The sequence below is a fragment of the Haemaphysalis longicornis genome, unplaced genomic scaffold (assembly GCF_048455015.1).
Source record: "Haemaphysalis longicornis isolate Haplotype H1 unplaced genomic scaffold, Haemaphysalis longicornis Haplotype H1 scaffold_7, whole genome shotgun sequence".
In the NCBI taxonomy this organism is placed as follows: Eukaryota; Metazoa; Arthropoda; class Arachnida; order Ixodida; family Ixodidae; genus Haemaphysalis; species Haemaphysalis longicornis.
The window spans coordinates 36,473,823-36,490,391 of NW_027526422.1; the positions used below are offsets into that span (position 1 = coordinate 36,473,823).

General features: G+C 50.2%; 1 protein-coding gene across 1 annotated transcript in view; it reads right to left on the minus strand.

Moving 5' to 3' along the window:
* Window positions 1-16,569, minus strand: part of LOC144145236 (transducin beta-like protein 2) — a 209,591-nt gene that overhangs the window by 22,479 nt on the left and 170,543 nt on the right. The window contains exons 7-8 of the mRNA XM_077676777.1: window positions 8,699-8,748; window positions 2,877-3,065 (exon numbers count right to left, since the gene is read on the minus strand). Of these exons, the coding sequence (XP_077532903.1) occupies window positions 2,877-3,065; window positions 8,699-8,748 (239 nt within the window). The remainder of the gene's footprint in view (window positions 1-2,876; window positions 3,066-8,698; window positions 8,749-16,569) is intronic.

Genomic DNA, 16,569 nt, shown 5'->3' on the forward strand with positions numbered 1-16,569 from the left:
TCAGAGGAAAACATGTGCGATTCACGAAGCATCCTTTCTCAACAAAAGATGCTTCAGGAACTGCACTTAGGAAGCTTAGTCGGGGGGTTAAACATAAAAAAAACGAGTAAGCTAAAGTGCAGTAACACAAGACATTCAGAAAGCGTCCCATTCAGTGCGATGCAATACTAGAGGAAGTGGACGAGGGAGTAACTATCGTGGCAAGTTGTAAGCGCCGATGTAAAGAACGAGAAGAAAATCAGGAGCAGGATTACCATGGGTTGGAAAGAATTCGGCCAACACCCTGGAGTAAGGTAGAGTACAGGCTACCTCTGCTCGTAAACGGAAAGTTATACAACCCATGCGTATTCCCGGTGATGACTTATGAGGCAGATACTTGGGGACTTAGTAAGAACTTTGATGGAAAACTTACGTCGGCTCGACAAGTCAGGGAAAGAATTATAGCTGTAGAAACGAGCGTCTTGGATTCGGTACAAACCTCAGCTGGAAGACATCCTATCTCAAATTAAGAGAAAAATTAGCGGTGACTTAGCTCGGCTATGCCAGAATATACGTAGCGTGAGCTAAGGTTCAGCTGGCTATTCTTATAAGTTTCCTGGTTGTCTAGGATTAGCTTGATTATCACGCTTACTGCTGCTTCAATGACACACACACGGTACACGCATTATGTGACACGAGTATATTTATCAAGCGGCTCTGGCTTAGCGTCACCAATCGCCCCAGAGCTAAGCTGGTTCCACAGGCGCCCGCCGGAGTTGCTGCGACGCACGAGCCATCGGTTGCACACCCGGCCACCCCTCGCATGACCGGGCCGCCACGTGCGGGACGGAGGTCGGCGAAGACGCTGGGCGCGTGGGGTGTGTGAGAGACGCCGGGCAGCGAGCAACGTTCTGTGCGCCGTGTGACGTCACTGCTCCTCTAGCATGCGCAGCACGGCTCTCCAGGAGCCACGCGAAACTGCTCAACCTCGGCCAGTGTAGCTCACGCTACAAAAAAAGATGGTATTGGGATGCGAATGTAGTTCATAGAACTGACAACCGGCGGACCACCTTGGTAACGGAGTGGCTGCCGAGAGACGGGAGCGCGCGCGTATGTGTAAACAATAATACAAGCGATAGCCATAGTGGTCATGCGCCGTACACAACGTGGCCGATCACCGCTCGCGCTCACGCCGAGGACCATAGATTAACTGGTACGAAAGATGGGGGGGGGGGGTGTCAGCGAATGTCTACGGCGCAGACACGTGATTTCCCGTTAGTTGGATCAAGCGTCGACTGCTGAAGCGTCCGAATGGGACAAGAGGCGCCCTCGGGATCGAAGGTTCGCGCGCAGACACTCGTCGTCGCACTCGATGGCCGGAAGTCAGGCGCAAACAAACCTCGGCGTCGTACAGCGCGCTGCGAGAGCAATATGCGCCGCGCCCTTGGTTAACCCGAGTGCTCGCCGGCTTCGGTGTACGTGCATGCGCGAACATCCGGTGCTGACAGCGCAACCTCATCGAGAACATCTGCGAATGTTCCCAGAGCGGCGGCGTCAGGTCACCGGCCTCTTGTATATCACAGCTATAATAGCAAAAATCAAAACAAAAAAAGAAGAAAATAAGGACATTTAAGCATTTCTTACTAAATGTAAATGCGAAAGCACTAATGTACAATCGAACGCCGGGAAGTGCTACTTGAATTTTTGCGATGCTTGCGACTACTGCTTCGAGTTATAATGGAGGGTATACATGGTTTCGAGTTTCGTAATATGATTAGCGTGGGTAACATTTAAGAGGTTATATATCAGTATTTTGGCTTCATACCGCAATCATTTGGACAGTATAGGTTGGAACTCGGTTGCCCTGACTCGGGCGAAAACCTTAAATGTCTCATGAAACCCGAAAAGTCACCGTATCGTCGCTGTCCGTCAACACGAATGCCGTGTTGACTGACCCCTGTAAATAGAATAAATGAATAAAAACCCATCTGGGTTCGGGCCGGATTTGAACCCGCGTCGCCAGAGGAGGACCCAAGTGTGCCAGCCACGCCACTTCCCTGGCAGCCAAGCAGAATGGATCGAAAAATGGCCTGAAGCGCGCCCCGAGAACGGTGCACGTGACGGAACGTGAGGAGAACAGGTGCACTAGGAGAACAGCGCTGACTGTAGGGGAGCTGACACAAATTGCGGCCCGTCAAAGTAATTCGTGTTAAAAGACGAAGAAAGAGACGTAACACGATGTACCAGTACAGGGGTCTTCGATGATCGCCAAGTTTTCGCCTTCAAAGCACGTAAGCAGTCCCGAATTTTTTTTTTTTTTAAAGCCCTATGATGGTGGATTTGCTGCCTGCCTCTTCGTGCTGCTTTCTTCCGCTCCCTTACTGCATCTGCGGCGCACACTTACGTGGACGAGGTTGCGGCCGCCGGCGATGTTGATGGTGTAGACTCCACGGAGGTACGGTATATGTACTGCCGCTCCCAGTGGCCTGGCCCTCTGGAGACTGTTGCGTAGTAGAATTCCATACACGCGCTATGGAACGCATAGCGGCCAATGCGCACGGCCACGCGCTGCATTGCAGAGCGCGCTCCTTTGTCCGAGGGTGGACGGACGGACGGACGGACGGACGGACGGACGGACGGACGGGCGCGCACGCAACACACGCACGCACGCGGTGGAAAAGAACGAACTCGGGCAGCGCAGGACACAGTGGTTGGAGGCCTACGAGAAAGGTCTTCGCCCGGCACTGCACTAGACGATGATGATGAAGATCATGTTCAAATATCCCGAACTAATTAGGGCTACGTACAGTCGTTGGGGGGGCTCGCGGACGTGATGATGAAGATGATGATGTAATACCTCGCACAAATCCCGGCGATACAGCCGTTGTGGGGCTCACCGTTGTGCAGCTGCTCCAGCTTGCCGTTGAGCCTGGCCGTCCGACCGCAGAAGACGTGCACCTCGTCGTCGGTGGCGATGGCCACGGTGCGGCCGTCCGGCGACAGCGCCAGGCAGCGAGGGGTCGCGCCCGCGGGCGCGAACTCGCCCGTCGTCAGCAGGTACGGCTCCTGGCCCTTCTGGTACTCGACTGCGACGCGAGAGAGGCAGGCAGAGCTCACGAGCGACTCTTGTTCGACTCCCTACGGGTGCCCGTTAATCGAAGGAGCCCGATAGACTCAGACCCGTTGCCACACAGTGTGTAATAGACGAAGAGAACAGAGGTCTAATTAACAACTATTACGCACTCGCAAAAAATTGCCCCAATTTCCAGGATGCGCTGTTGCGTACACAAGGCTGGACCAAAATTGAAGCAGATATTAGTTGCGCCGGCTAAAAAAAAAGAATACGTAATTAGAGCGGTTGCAAAACTTACAGCACCGGGGAGCCGTTCACATCTCACCCTTCCCAATTTTAAGCTATTCACAGAGCCGTGAAATTGAAACGTCGATCTCGGAGCTGGAGTGGAATAAAAACAGAGGCACCCGCGACCCAAGCTATCGGGCAAACCGCTAAACTTACGTCAGAGAGGTGTTTCACTAAGCTTCATCCGCCGATATCGGCGCAGCGGGGGTAAATCGCTACCGAGTTACTCAACAGAAAAATACACCTGCCATTCCTACTCCGCCGTACGCGGGAAACTTAAAAAGTAAGATCGGGGACGCTTTCAAGCAGCGCTCAGCGCCTTGCAACACACACCGACTAATCGGTCGCCGTCGCTGAATCGCATTAAATTCTCGACAGGCAGCTTCGGTGGTGAGAGCCCCCTTCCCCCACACTCGCCGTGGCTTCGAGTTGCTGCCGATAGACGGCGAAGCACGCGAGAAACGGTTAAGGTCACTTTGGAAACGGCAAAAGCGCTGACCGATACGGCGTACACACAAATTAAAGAGCACCCGAGGGGTACACCGTGAAAGGTAAGCCCCCGTGCACCTCCTTAGCGCGCGACCTCGAAGCGATCTCGGCGTCGCATCGTCCGACGTGGCGGGGCCGCGTTGCACGCTTTGCTGCAGTGTCGATTTCCACTGCCGATAGCGGCCGATACGCGTATAAGCGCAGCGGCCACCAGATTGGAACGACCACGCGCCACCGGTGCGGGCCGGCGCAGTGACGGTAAGTCGCGCAGTCGCAGGCTGCTGCTTTGATGCGATACGAGTACGCGGAAAGGTCGACGCAACGGCAGACTTTGCGGTGATCCACCTCGAATCTGCGCTTCGCTTCAGCGGCCGAATCTCTGACGACGACGAGCGCAAGCGGCAAAGACGCCGTGCAACCGGTTTCATTGGCAGTGCATGAGACACTGCATTTGCACATTCCAACCCAAGACGAAGACCCACATACCGAGCCACTGGTGCCGCGGTGCACCAATCGCAAAAAATCTGACGCGGGTATGTCGAATACTGCATGGACGGTGTAGAAATTTACAATTACACGGCATTGCGAATGGTCGGGGAAAAAAAGGAAGAGTGCGCAATGCGTCTATAAAGATATGTTCGTATTATTTAATTAAAAACAAGGGCATAAACCGAGAAACACCTCAACTCAACTCACTGCCTGCTATCAGACGGGAGTCGGGCGCAGTTCATGCACTGTTCACGTTCTGCCACCGGATATTTACTTTTATTGCAACCACTACATCACAACTAAACCTTTGTGGAGTTTATAAACGTCCGTCACAGAGGCGGTAGCATTTCCTGACGCCTTGTTGGCGTAACGGGCGGTACACCCCACGAGATAGCTGTTACATCGCTTCTGTTCATACGGTGGCGCCACGTCTGGGGCGACTACCGGTCACGCGTGAGGCAACGACATCCGGGTGGGAAAATAATATAGAATAAAACTAGTAAATAAATAAATATGTGTGGGTGAGAGAGAGAGAGGGTTGTTCTCAGTAGTATCACCTAGCGTCCCTAAATAAGCTACGCTTAAGAGTACCTCTACTTCGTGCACCTGGAAGCGTCTGGGGGCCATTTTGTTTCTGGCCTGCAGTGTTGCCATCTCTCCCAACGAAACCGCTGCCGGTTCTGACGGGCAGAGTGCGACCGGCCGCTCAAGCGTCCGCGCAGCAGAGAGAGAGAGAGGGAGGGGAAAGGCGCCAAGAAACAAAATGGCTGCGCCCATATGTAAACAAATATCACATGGTGCCGACCGACCAATATAAATCCTGGCGGCACATAACAATGAGAGAAAAGAGTGCCGGTACCCTAAAAGCCTTTATTTAGTGACGCTAGTATCACCTAATCCAGCGCTACTTTAAGACCATCACATCATTGATATGTACCCTACAATATCTTCGTTCAGGCGCTCTTCTTTGAAGCAGAAATTACGATAAAATTACCTTTTACCTAATTTATTCCAGCAGATGCAATTTTTTTACGAATTTAAAATACATCGTATGATAATGAAATAAAGCAGCGTTAAAGTTAAGGCACGAACGGGTGGACGTCATTGGCCTTGTGTATGATCATTCAAGGGATCCGTACCCTGAGCGCTCAACGGCTGCTGCTATTGATAATCATTATAGTAAAATAATAGAAATTAAATTAACCAGGGAGAGTTTTCGAGTATATAAGGGATAGGCTTATTTTATTCGCCCAAGCTACGGGCCATCGAGCGAAATCCGGCGCTCTTTCGAAGAATGCTGCAGTACCTTTTTAATCACACTCGAAACACTGCGTTCAGGCCCTTGACATACAAGGTGAAAAAAGAAAACAAAAAGAAAGAGAGAAAAGCAGTACGCAGGAAGAACACCCGAGGACAACGCACCACCCAAAGACCTTCAACGACGGGGAATCAGCGTTATTTTTTTTTTTCCACACTTTTCTCTTTTAGCGCTGCGTCGAGGTACACACTTTCGTTTTCCGCCTCCTGAAATTTCTTGTTTTGTCTGTTTTTAGCCGTATCGTAAAGAGGCGTGAAGACTGACAGGAGCGAAGGCCACGGGATTGTTTATGCGCCGAAGGGAAACAGCAAGTTCGCGCGCGTGTGTTAGTGGCCGGCGTTAGACGGGAAAGTCACCGGTCACCGAAGAAATTCTTTTCTTGGCTCCAAGTAAAGAGAAAACTGAGAGAGAGAGAAGAAAATAACAGGCCAAGACGGGGGGCAACGACGTTCCTCGCATCGTCTGTGACTTAAGCAGCATTGTAATCACCCGCGCCTTCCATCTAGAGCGACGTCCAAGAATTTCTCGAAGAATGCCCCTCTTCCCCTCTCACCATCTCTCCCGTTCGCTCGAGCTCCTGCGAGATTCTCGCTAACAGCTCCGCCGCGACCGGTGACGCAACGCACAGTACGGAGCCCGGCGGGGCTGTCAGCGTCAAACAAATTGCTCCAGGAAGAAAAGCCGGTCAGCGAACGGCGGCGCGCCGCGAGGAGGCGAAGACGACGACGAAGGGGCGACAACCGCGCCTCCACCGCGAACCTTTTTCCACGAAGGGCGCGCGAGACCGGCGCTCCCCACAATCGCGCCGCGATTAGGCGGGATTGCGCACTTTCGCTCTCAATCCGGAATCGCTGTAGTAGCGGCTCCGGAAGCGGTGCCCTTACTCTGGAGGGTACGTATAGTTCATCTCACAAGCTAGCTGCAGCACTGTGGAGGCTACATTGTTGTCCCTCTCAGGGCGCCTAACTCACCGCGAAGGAAGCGACAAAAGGCGCCGGGGCCGTGCGGTGCCACTTGCCGAGAGGGGAGAAGGGAGTGTCCTTTCAGGGCCCCCTTCACGGCGGATTAGGCGCCCTCAGTGGGCGCACTATTGATAACAATGTAGCCTCCACAGTGCTGCAGCTAGCTTGTGAGATGAACTATAGTACTACGGGTCTCCTTCGCGGGAATCCTCCCTCGCGGAGGGGTAACGAACGGCCCGCATGCAGGAGCTGGGGCGCGGTGGCGAGCTTTCGTGAGAACGCGACGGAGGTCAAAAGCCAACACAGGCGGGGAAACGGTTGTACGCCGGACACGTTACACGTCGTTTACCGAAGCCCTTTTTTTCCGATCTAGCCTGGGGAACAATAACTACAGGGAGTACGAGGTAAAAACAGAAAATTTAACGAAAACGATCTGGCAAAATACATTTCCCACCAAAGCCGAAGAATAAACGAAAAGAAATCCCCAAAAGAACGCTCAAAATACGAATAAAAAATAGCGTGAACGGACCAACTCTGCAGTACTCCTGGCATCTTCGAAAAAAACAAAAACAAAACATAGCGAAGTAAAGACACTTCACCTCTATATTGGTATAAATTTAGTTCACTGGCGACAAGGAACAAAAGAAAACTTGGAAAGAATAATCCAACGTCTCTCGCTACTCATAGCCATATTTAGCTGTAAAGAACTCGCACTCTAGGCTAGCGGCATAAGAATGCTACGCATTACAGTAGACAATTATCTGAATTTCTGCAGATTTTTTTTGTACATTTCAACTATGCGTAAACGAGCGAACAGCGCGAGTAAACACTTTGTTCACGCGTGCTCTTAATGCTGTTTTAGCCTTCCCGGTTGACTGCTTGTGTGAAGTCTAATGGTCTTCACAAACACTTTATGACGCAATCACCTACATCGGCGGCGGGCCACTTGTACAGCGGTACCAGGTCGAAATGTGATGGAGTGTACACTGCCGCTCCGTGCAGTTTGGCTCCTCAATTTTTTTACGTTACCAGAACGGCCGGAATGCGTACCGCGATGCTTCCAAGTAACGGAAGAACCCCCCCCCCCCCCCCCCCCCCCGTAATGCGCAACCGCCCAATAAGAGCTTTTTTTTTATATAAAAAACTAAATGTTCTGCACACTGCTACTGCAGCGACGCGCAAAGGTGAATTTAAAATGTGACTGCAACATGCCCGAAGACTTATCAGCCCGAAGATTTATCCAGCATAGTTTTTCTTATTTCCGTATGTGCGTGCATATCTCTGCATGCCCACACGACTTCCTCGTTTGCTTGCATGCCGTCTTCCTTTATACTCAATCCTTTAAACGCACGCAACTTAATGACACGTAACCCCCCCCCCCCAAAAAAAAAAAAAGAAAATAATTCTGCAGAAATTCAGAGAATTATCTACTAATGCGTAGCATTTTTATTCCGCTTGTTCTGAGTGTGAGTTTTTTACAGCCAAATTTTTGGGCTTTTCTAAATCCTGTCGGACCAATTATCTCCATTTACGCTATTTAAACGATCACAGGTGGAACATTCGCGAAACCTGCATTATTGTGTAAATTCAGGGCGTTACACGGTCCTGGCTGTGGGTTACTCGGCAAAGAATGCTACGCATTCATATGCTCCTGGTACGCGCGTCAAAGGCGGTGCACAGCACTAGAGTGAGCACAAACGTCGCCATCTCCTTGCGCCGCACCATTGAAAGCAACATCTAACAAGCCAGAACCGGGTCGTGACCATGGTCACCGCTTGGCTCGCTGAGTTTGCCGCCTTGTCTGCCCTTGTCTGGCCGTCAGGGAACGAGTCCGCGAGACATGCTTGAACGTTCTGACACCGGGGCCCCGTCACGTGATACGGCTGGTCGAGCATTTCCAACCCGACGAGACAATCGTCCCCGGTACTACGATGTTTGGTGAATATAAAAGCACGTCATCTCTCGTCATCACGTGGAATCACGGCGAACACTGCGTCGCGGACGGAGCATCCCAATTTCTCTCGTCGTTGCCATCACCTTCGCTCAATACCTTAATGACACAAAATAAGTGGTGGAAGAAGGAGGAAGAGCGCCACTTACTGTTGCAGTCCCATAGTCTCCACGTGCCGTCACGAGACACCGACGCCATCCTGCAAGGACACGGAAGTCGAGAGGAGTGAAATGTAGTCGCGTGCACGCAGAGAGCAGGCTGAGTACGACTGTGCTGTTGTTATATATACTGTCGCAAAATTTATTCAAGACGATAGACTTTCGTGAGCCACCCAAACCCACCAAATTTGGTCTCTCTGTGTCTCTCAACTCAACAACCCGGCCAAAAGTTGAAGGAATGCTTGGACAAGGAGTATGTACAGGCACAACTATTCCGAACTACTGAACCTAGCGGCATGCATCATACATATCAGCAGTGATCAGCAAAAAGAAAGCGTTAGGCATATTTGAAGCAAAAAGTAAGTGCATAACCAAAAGTACCAGCGTTAGTTTATTTAGAAATACAAGTGTGGTTGGCTTCAGCATAACAAATGAAAAAGAAAACTGCTTACAAAACGGTATCGGAGAGACGCCGCTGTCCCATCATAAGGCGCACGAGCAGTGCAAGCGCGGGAAAATTGAATTGATTTAATTAATCATGGGAGGGGGAGAAAGGAGAGCGAGTTAGTAACGGGGGACGGGGAGGTGCAGAAGACTCACCCCCGTATTCTGAATCCCTCCTCCACTCGATCCCAGTCGAGTGGATCCTTGAAAGCGATTTTCGACATGTAAATGCACCGCGGCATCCTCCACTCAGCCGAGTCGAGGAAACACACGGGAATGGAGGACAGACTAGATTACGGGGGTAAGTCTTTCGAAGACCTTTGCAGCGAAGCAGGCAGATATCGCGGCTAATTTTTAGAAATAGGATGACAGCAGGTCCGTTGCGGTGGGGGTGGGAAAAGGGAATGTAGATTTCGTTTCTTTTCTGCGACAGAGGCAGCGTTCTTTAGCACGGAGTGTATTTCTTATGCGCGGCATCCCACGCTAATTCGTCGCGTTATTTTCTTCCCGAGGCCCGTTTGTGTCAGGACTGGCTACCTGTCAAAGGTATGCGCCTTCTGCAACGTTTCATTAGTTACGCCGTCCGTTTACATTTCGAAACACAGCACGCAGCTTTCAAAAGAGCAGACCTCTGGAGCCCTATTCTCGATTAAGCGAATTTCTCGCAAATTCGCAGCGTTGTTTAAGGTAAGCGATCAGTGACGTATGCACGTAAATGTGTGACAAAGCACCGTGTAATTTGTTGCTTAGCTCATAAAAATTGCTACGAAGCTGCCTGGTATCGCGCACAAAAGCTATAAAACATTTAGTACGCATAATAAAAATAAGAACGGAAGTTAGCGTTAACTAAGTAAACGCGTCATTTTAAGGTTGAATTCAGCGTTAACACCATAAGGCGATCTAGTAACACGAGTCCTAATGCGAGCGAAATGCGTGTGTTAACTGCACAACACCCCATAATGTCTTTTTTAGCCTCTATTTATCCCTTATCAAGGCTTTTAGTAGCACAATATAGCCCGTTGTCTTAATTTAAACTGGCTCGCCATTGAACCACAGCGCAAACGACGAGACAAAGGACGATAGCAAGAGGACACCAACTCGCCTGAGTATTCATGTTGCACGCCGTATTCGCGCCAACCTTTCTATCGCCACCACCGTCACCACGCTGTCGCCTGCTAGTATGACGCACGCAATTAGTGGCTATCAGTTCCGTGACGCGGCAATGACAGCGAAGCGCTTTGCCCGATAATAGAAAATCATGCTGACGCCACCAATTCACACACTCGACCAGCATGGTCGTCGATAAAACCGCCATTATTTTTACCTAATTTACGATCATGCGACTCGCAAGCCCAGAATAAGCATAGATAGATGCGACGTCCGGGAGTTTTTTTAATCGAACGGCATGTGCCGTTCCGCCTTGGTGCCGTGAACCAAACCAATGGCTACTAATATTTTATTCCTACTTGTAAAAATAAAGCAAAGCTTTTTTTCATAGTCACCTATTTCGGATTGGAAGCAGTCGAAATTATGACTCCTTTGGCTCTGGCGCTCTGGTGGGACTTGCTCTGTTGGGGTTTAGCTATATTAAGAATTGCAATGTTCAATTATAAGGACAGTGACGCGATCTCCACGTCCCAGACTAAGGACACAGACTATTGGTGGGTAGAAACAATGACGTTTTATTACAGCACGGCTACGCCAATCACGGCGCAGGCTACAGTGCGCCGCACATGTGGCTGCCAAAGAGCGCGCGGCACTGCACAATGTCATGGGGGAGAGACAACGTGCACGGCCGCTCAATGAAAAGGACCTCCTTTCCATCGAGCGGCCGTGCAAAACGTGTAGCGAGGAGTGCACACGACTCGGAAAGAGGCAGCTGCGGTGTAGAGGAGTACAAGGTGAGGCTGTAATCCGTCTTTCTCCGTAGGTAGCCATGCTTCACTGTTCAACACGCAATGTGGGAAAGCCAGCTGACAACGACCAAGCGTATACCGACCCGCATAATTAAAGTCGGCTTTACCTCTAAACACAGATGCATTTGTGAGAAGGCACTTTCCATGGGGCAATACAAACCGATTTATATCGAAATGAGAGGCCGCAGGACCTTGTATTATTCTTTGTGATGATTTTTTTTCCATACGCTGAAAATTGATTTTCTACGCTCGGTCTATCCCCGGAGACGATCTGCTGGATCCCACCCACAGACAGCTTCGCTGTAAAAAATGTGGTATGCCATGGAATGCAGCCGCTTCAAGGAAACCTGTACAACTTCAAAAATTCTTAGTTTGCAAAAACTTGCTTCACCCTAGAGCCAACCCCGGAAGTCTTCCTCTAAACAATCCACTAAATGCACACGCGGGAGCGCGCTTAATTTAAAACGGTGCTGGTCCAACTCTTAACATTTCGCACCCGAAAGCGGCAGCCCACGTAATCGGCACCCATATACGAGAAGACAGCCACTGGCAGGACTCGAGCTTCGTTCTCGATGAGATGCTCTCGCAATACGATTCGTATCTGGCAGGCGACGTTATGCAAGAGGGTGCTTTCCGGCCCGTCGACGTCACCGGCGACCGCGTAAGCCGATAATGCAGCAGCAGCAGCGAGACACATCGGGCGACCTTGCAATCGCAACAGCGCAACATGACCACGGCGCGCTGGAAGCGATCCAGCCACAGCGCCCGCTCTAGCGACTTCCTGTAGCATTGAAGCTGCAGCCCCTCTCTAAGTACGTGCGGAGAGTCGCACACACCTCGCAAAGCAGGTGTACACCATGCAGCTGCGCAGATCGATCGCTGATGCGCATCGCGTTCGTACGAATGCGCGATGTCATTCAAAAGACCGGACAGGTTTCCGGGGCTTGTTGTGCACTGGACAGCTTGGACAAAGTGAGGTACTTCTCCACCGACAGCGCAAGGCGCGCTCACTGTACTTACTCGGCGTCCACAAACCATTCCCACAGTGATATGTCTTTTCCCCCTCCAAGACAACGCCAAAAGTGTGCAGTACAAAATGCACCCCATAAATAGACCCTTCAGTCTGTGCCAAACCCGTACGCCTATATCACACGAGACGTTTATGGTCCGGAGTGGCGGAACAGAGTAGAGTGGAGTAGAGTAGAGTAGAGTAGAGTAGAGTAGAGTAGAGTAGAGTAGAGTAGAGTAGAGTAGAGTAGAGTAGAGTAAAGTAAAGTTAATTGATTGTGGGTTTAACGCGCCGACGTAACGCAGGCGATGAAGCGCGCCGTAGTGGAGGGCTCCGGATTAATTTTGACCACCTGGGGATCTTTAACTTGCGCCGAAATCTCGAACACACGGGCGTGTTTGCCTTTCGCCTCTATCAGAAAGGCGGCCGCCGCGGCCGGGAATCGAACCCGCAACGTCATGCTCAGCAGCAGAACGCCCAAGCCACTGAGCCACCAGGTAGGATGTAAAGTAAAGTAAAGTAAAGTAAAGAGGAAAAACAGCTTGACAAAGCCGCAGGCCCCCACTCTGGCAGGTGTAAAGCGGATAGAAAACATGTGCAAGCAACTCTTATACTATAATATACACTCATATACACTACGGTTAGACGAACAACATTGAAATGGCACGCAACAGACTGCGCGAGCATGACCTCGAAAAATGACACAGAAAAAGGATGCAATGTTTACAAAAGGAATTACAAGCAGCAGGGATCGTGTTCGGTGCAGAATAGTAAAATATGGCTCCAAGGGCCAAGACTTTTTTAAAGCTGCAAATGTCCTTGCTGCTTACGCTACCCAACGATCTGAAGGTGGTCGCAACTGAGGCTTATTTAAGCGCGGGTTTGCTGAGAAACAGATTTGGATTTCTTGACACGTGCTTTGTGTGCTTTGCTTTGCAGAACAAAGCCACGTGCCTTCATTGTGCATTTCAGTTTACGGTGCCTGTCATCCGAAGCATGTCACTCCTTATCAGCTGTCCAAGGTAACCAACCAAACGGAGACTCAAAAAACGCACGTGTTTTAAATTGAACAAGAACATTTCTCTCATGGCAGGCACAATACTGTTTGTTGTCGCGTATAAGTGCATGTGCTAAGTGAACGTTGCTCACGCCACCTCGCCTACCTAGTAAGCAATGACCCCTGTATGTATAAAATGCGACCAGTATACGTCTTCAGGTGCACAGTGCAACTGCAATCCCATTTTGAATGCACTTCATTTCCACCAGGCCCGAACGGCTGCGGCGAAGGCTTTCTTCCACGGAGGAACAGTTGCCACAGACCATTCGAGCAGATCAGGTCATCATCATCATCATCGGCGTCATAATCAAAATCTTATTTGTGTCCACTGCAGGACGGAGACCTCTCCCGGAGACTTCCGGCCACTTCTACCGCGAGTTCGCACAGTCCACCACGGCAAACAGGTGGCACAAAAAAACAAAACAAGACTCCAGTTCGTCGCATTCCTACTCGATTATAAAGGCGCGGAGTCCAATCTCGGGACAACTGTGGTGATATCACGTGGTTGTATACGCGGCTGTACGGGGCTCCGGTTCGCAACATATAATACCCCTGTCACGTGGGCACTTTCAATCGCGATTGAAGTGAATCGCGATCGACGCACCGCCGCTGCTACACGGCACGTTTCAATCGCGATCGAGAAGTTGCACCGGTTGCACTCGTGTACGCCAGATGGCGCTAACAGTGTACTTGCAGCCGGCGTCTGACAACTTCGCGCGGTCGTAGGTATACGTAACTTTGTAAATGTTACCGCACGCTTATTTGCGTCAAGTTATTTGACACAAATTGTGGCGTTAGTTGAAGTTGTCACCTTCTCTGCCATTACTGAGCGGGGAGGAGAGCATCGCCGCTTTCGTTCGATCGCGCTTGAGGAACCAGGATTTAGAACGAGCGAGATCGGGCTCGATCGCGATTGAAACTGCCGTGTAGCAGCGCCCGATCCGCATTGAGCTCGATCCGGATCGACTCAACCGCGATTGAAAGTGCCCGTGTGACAGGGGTATAAGACGAATTTTCGCGTTATGCAAGTTTCCGTGTTCCTTCTTTCCCGGTAGGCTGTAAGACAATATTGTCCCGGAAAATATGGTCCTGCATTTTCTTGGCCCCAGAGTTGTCCCCCCCCCCCCCGCCCCCATCAAGCTGGATTTTCCAGAGACCATTTTGTCACATGCTAAACTCGATTTTGGCAGCACTGCAAGTACAGAAGGCTCCGCTATTCCTGCAGGCAACACAAAAATACCGTTTGTCATTTCATGACGAAGTCACGGCAATTTGCTTCGTGGTTGAACTTCAAAGCTACCTAAACAATAGCGATCGAGATACTATTATATTGACACGCGCTGCAACGAACCCTTATCGTTTAGTTTGTCCCAATTCCGCTGAAACAAGCGTGTTCGCAGCGCGTAACCTCGAGTGGCCACACGGTTTGTTATCGCCGCAGACAGCAGCGATGTGTGGAACGTCCGAATGAGGCAACGACTCCTCCGAACCCGAAGCTATCGTCACCGGAACAGAAGAATGGGAAGCAAGGTCGAAAACTTATCTGCTGCGAGAAGATAGCCTTGTGATTGCGCCCTTAACAAGCCTATGTAACATAACTCTGCAAATAAAAAAAATACAAACATGATACGAGGAAATGATAATAGAAGGACACGCTGATACCTGTCCTACGAAATAGTAATAATACGCGGGAGTGAACTAGAAGAGGGGCCTGACTATTATAGCACTACAAGGATCCCTTAGGCTCTTCTTAGCAATTTGACACTAAGCGAAAGAAATAATAACGAAGGGTCAAAGACAAATCCTCTATTGAGAGAGGGGATATATGGTGAAAAACAAAAAAACAAAAAAACAAAGAACATCTCCTGTGTCCAAATTTGGCGTCACAGCGTGCTCCGGAAGAAGACGCAGAATTTGGGGTATTAGGGCAAGGGGAAAGAGATACGCTTTACTGTCTATGTCATTGAGAGCCGAAAATAATACCACGCTCTTGTTCACTGCCATACACGTACATGACTGCAGCGCGAATGTTTCCCACCGAGAATTTCTATCCTGTCACAAACTTCGTTCGAATAGCAGAAAGGTTGCTCCGGCGCTAACAGTGGCCTTGCGTCAGTATGTATTTATTTTCACCGATTAGTTCCTGTTCTCGAATCTAATCCCGAGTGAAAGTGTTCTTTTATTGTTTTGTTGTTATTACGCGAGTTTATTACTGCATAAAGTGCATTATTTGTCTACATAAAATTGTACACTGTCATTGAGTATTTGTTGCCCTCCTTATGTAATGCCCTCGGGCCTTTAAGGATGCAGTAAATGAGATGAAATAAACGAAAAAAAAAATCATGCGCCCTCCGTTTAATGCAAGGGTGGGGACACGTACCCGTTGGCACCACCATTTTGGTCCACTCCATGGCAGCCGCAGCAAGTCACTGTAGTAAGACCGTGCTATAATTTTCGTCGCAACACGGTTTACTCGCGAAGCTTGAATCACCGTATCTATTTCGCGTTGCTGGGTCTTCTGGGACACGAAAACCGCTATGTGTTGAGCATTAGGACCCAATAGCGACGGCGCGGGACCATTCAAAGTATAGTGAACTAAAATTCTAGTTCACTGCAATTCAAAGGGTGTCCCACCATGTACTGCAATGCCGTTTTTTCACCTCCGCCTCGTACTATCGTTCGTTTCGCAAGGCCTTGGCAGTTTCACACTCGCTTTTTCCCCTCTCAATTTTCTCGACCACGTCGGCCTCATCTCGCGCGCGCAAGGCGCGAGAATGGCGGGCTATAAATAGCGCCGGACGTCACAGGTGTCGCGTAGCGCGCGGCGCTTGGCTGGCGGCCTAGCTGGACGCCAGAGATGGGAGTGGGGTACAACATAAGAGTTGCTTTTTTTAACTTGTGAGTTCAGCTAAAGATTCGCAAATTACACGAGAAGAGTAGTTTAAATAAGTTCTTAGCCCACCTGTAGCGTGAGACCGTCTACTAGGCCGGCATTTACCTGCACCCCGGTCGTACGACACCCCGGTCATACGACGCTTTCTTGCGGTCCCTTGAAAGTCGTATTATCGGGGTTCCACTGTACTTTCTCTTTGCTTTACAGTGACGGCCAAAACGGCTTTGCGCTGCTGGGGTCCGGCTGCCCCCTCTCCCCTCGGATCCGCTGTCAGTGTGCAGAGAAGCTAAGTCGACCCCACTTTGCTGTTTCTCCAACCTTGCACCACTAGTGCAGGCTGCACCAATCTTTTGCCAATACTGTTAACATACAACGTGAAGCGAATTTTCGACCAACAATACGATGTCATCTGCACGTACCAACAGGAACTTTCTTCGACTGTTCTAATGATGGCACCTCGTAAACCGAGTGTGGATGATCTGTCAGTATTCACATGTGTCCTACTTCACTTCTGGGCTTTCCGTGTTTCCGTCCGAAATTGAA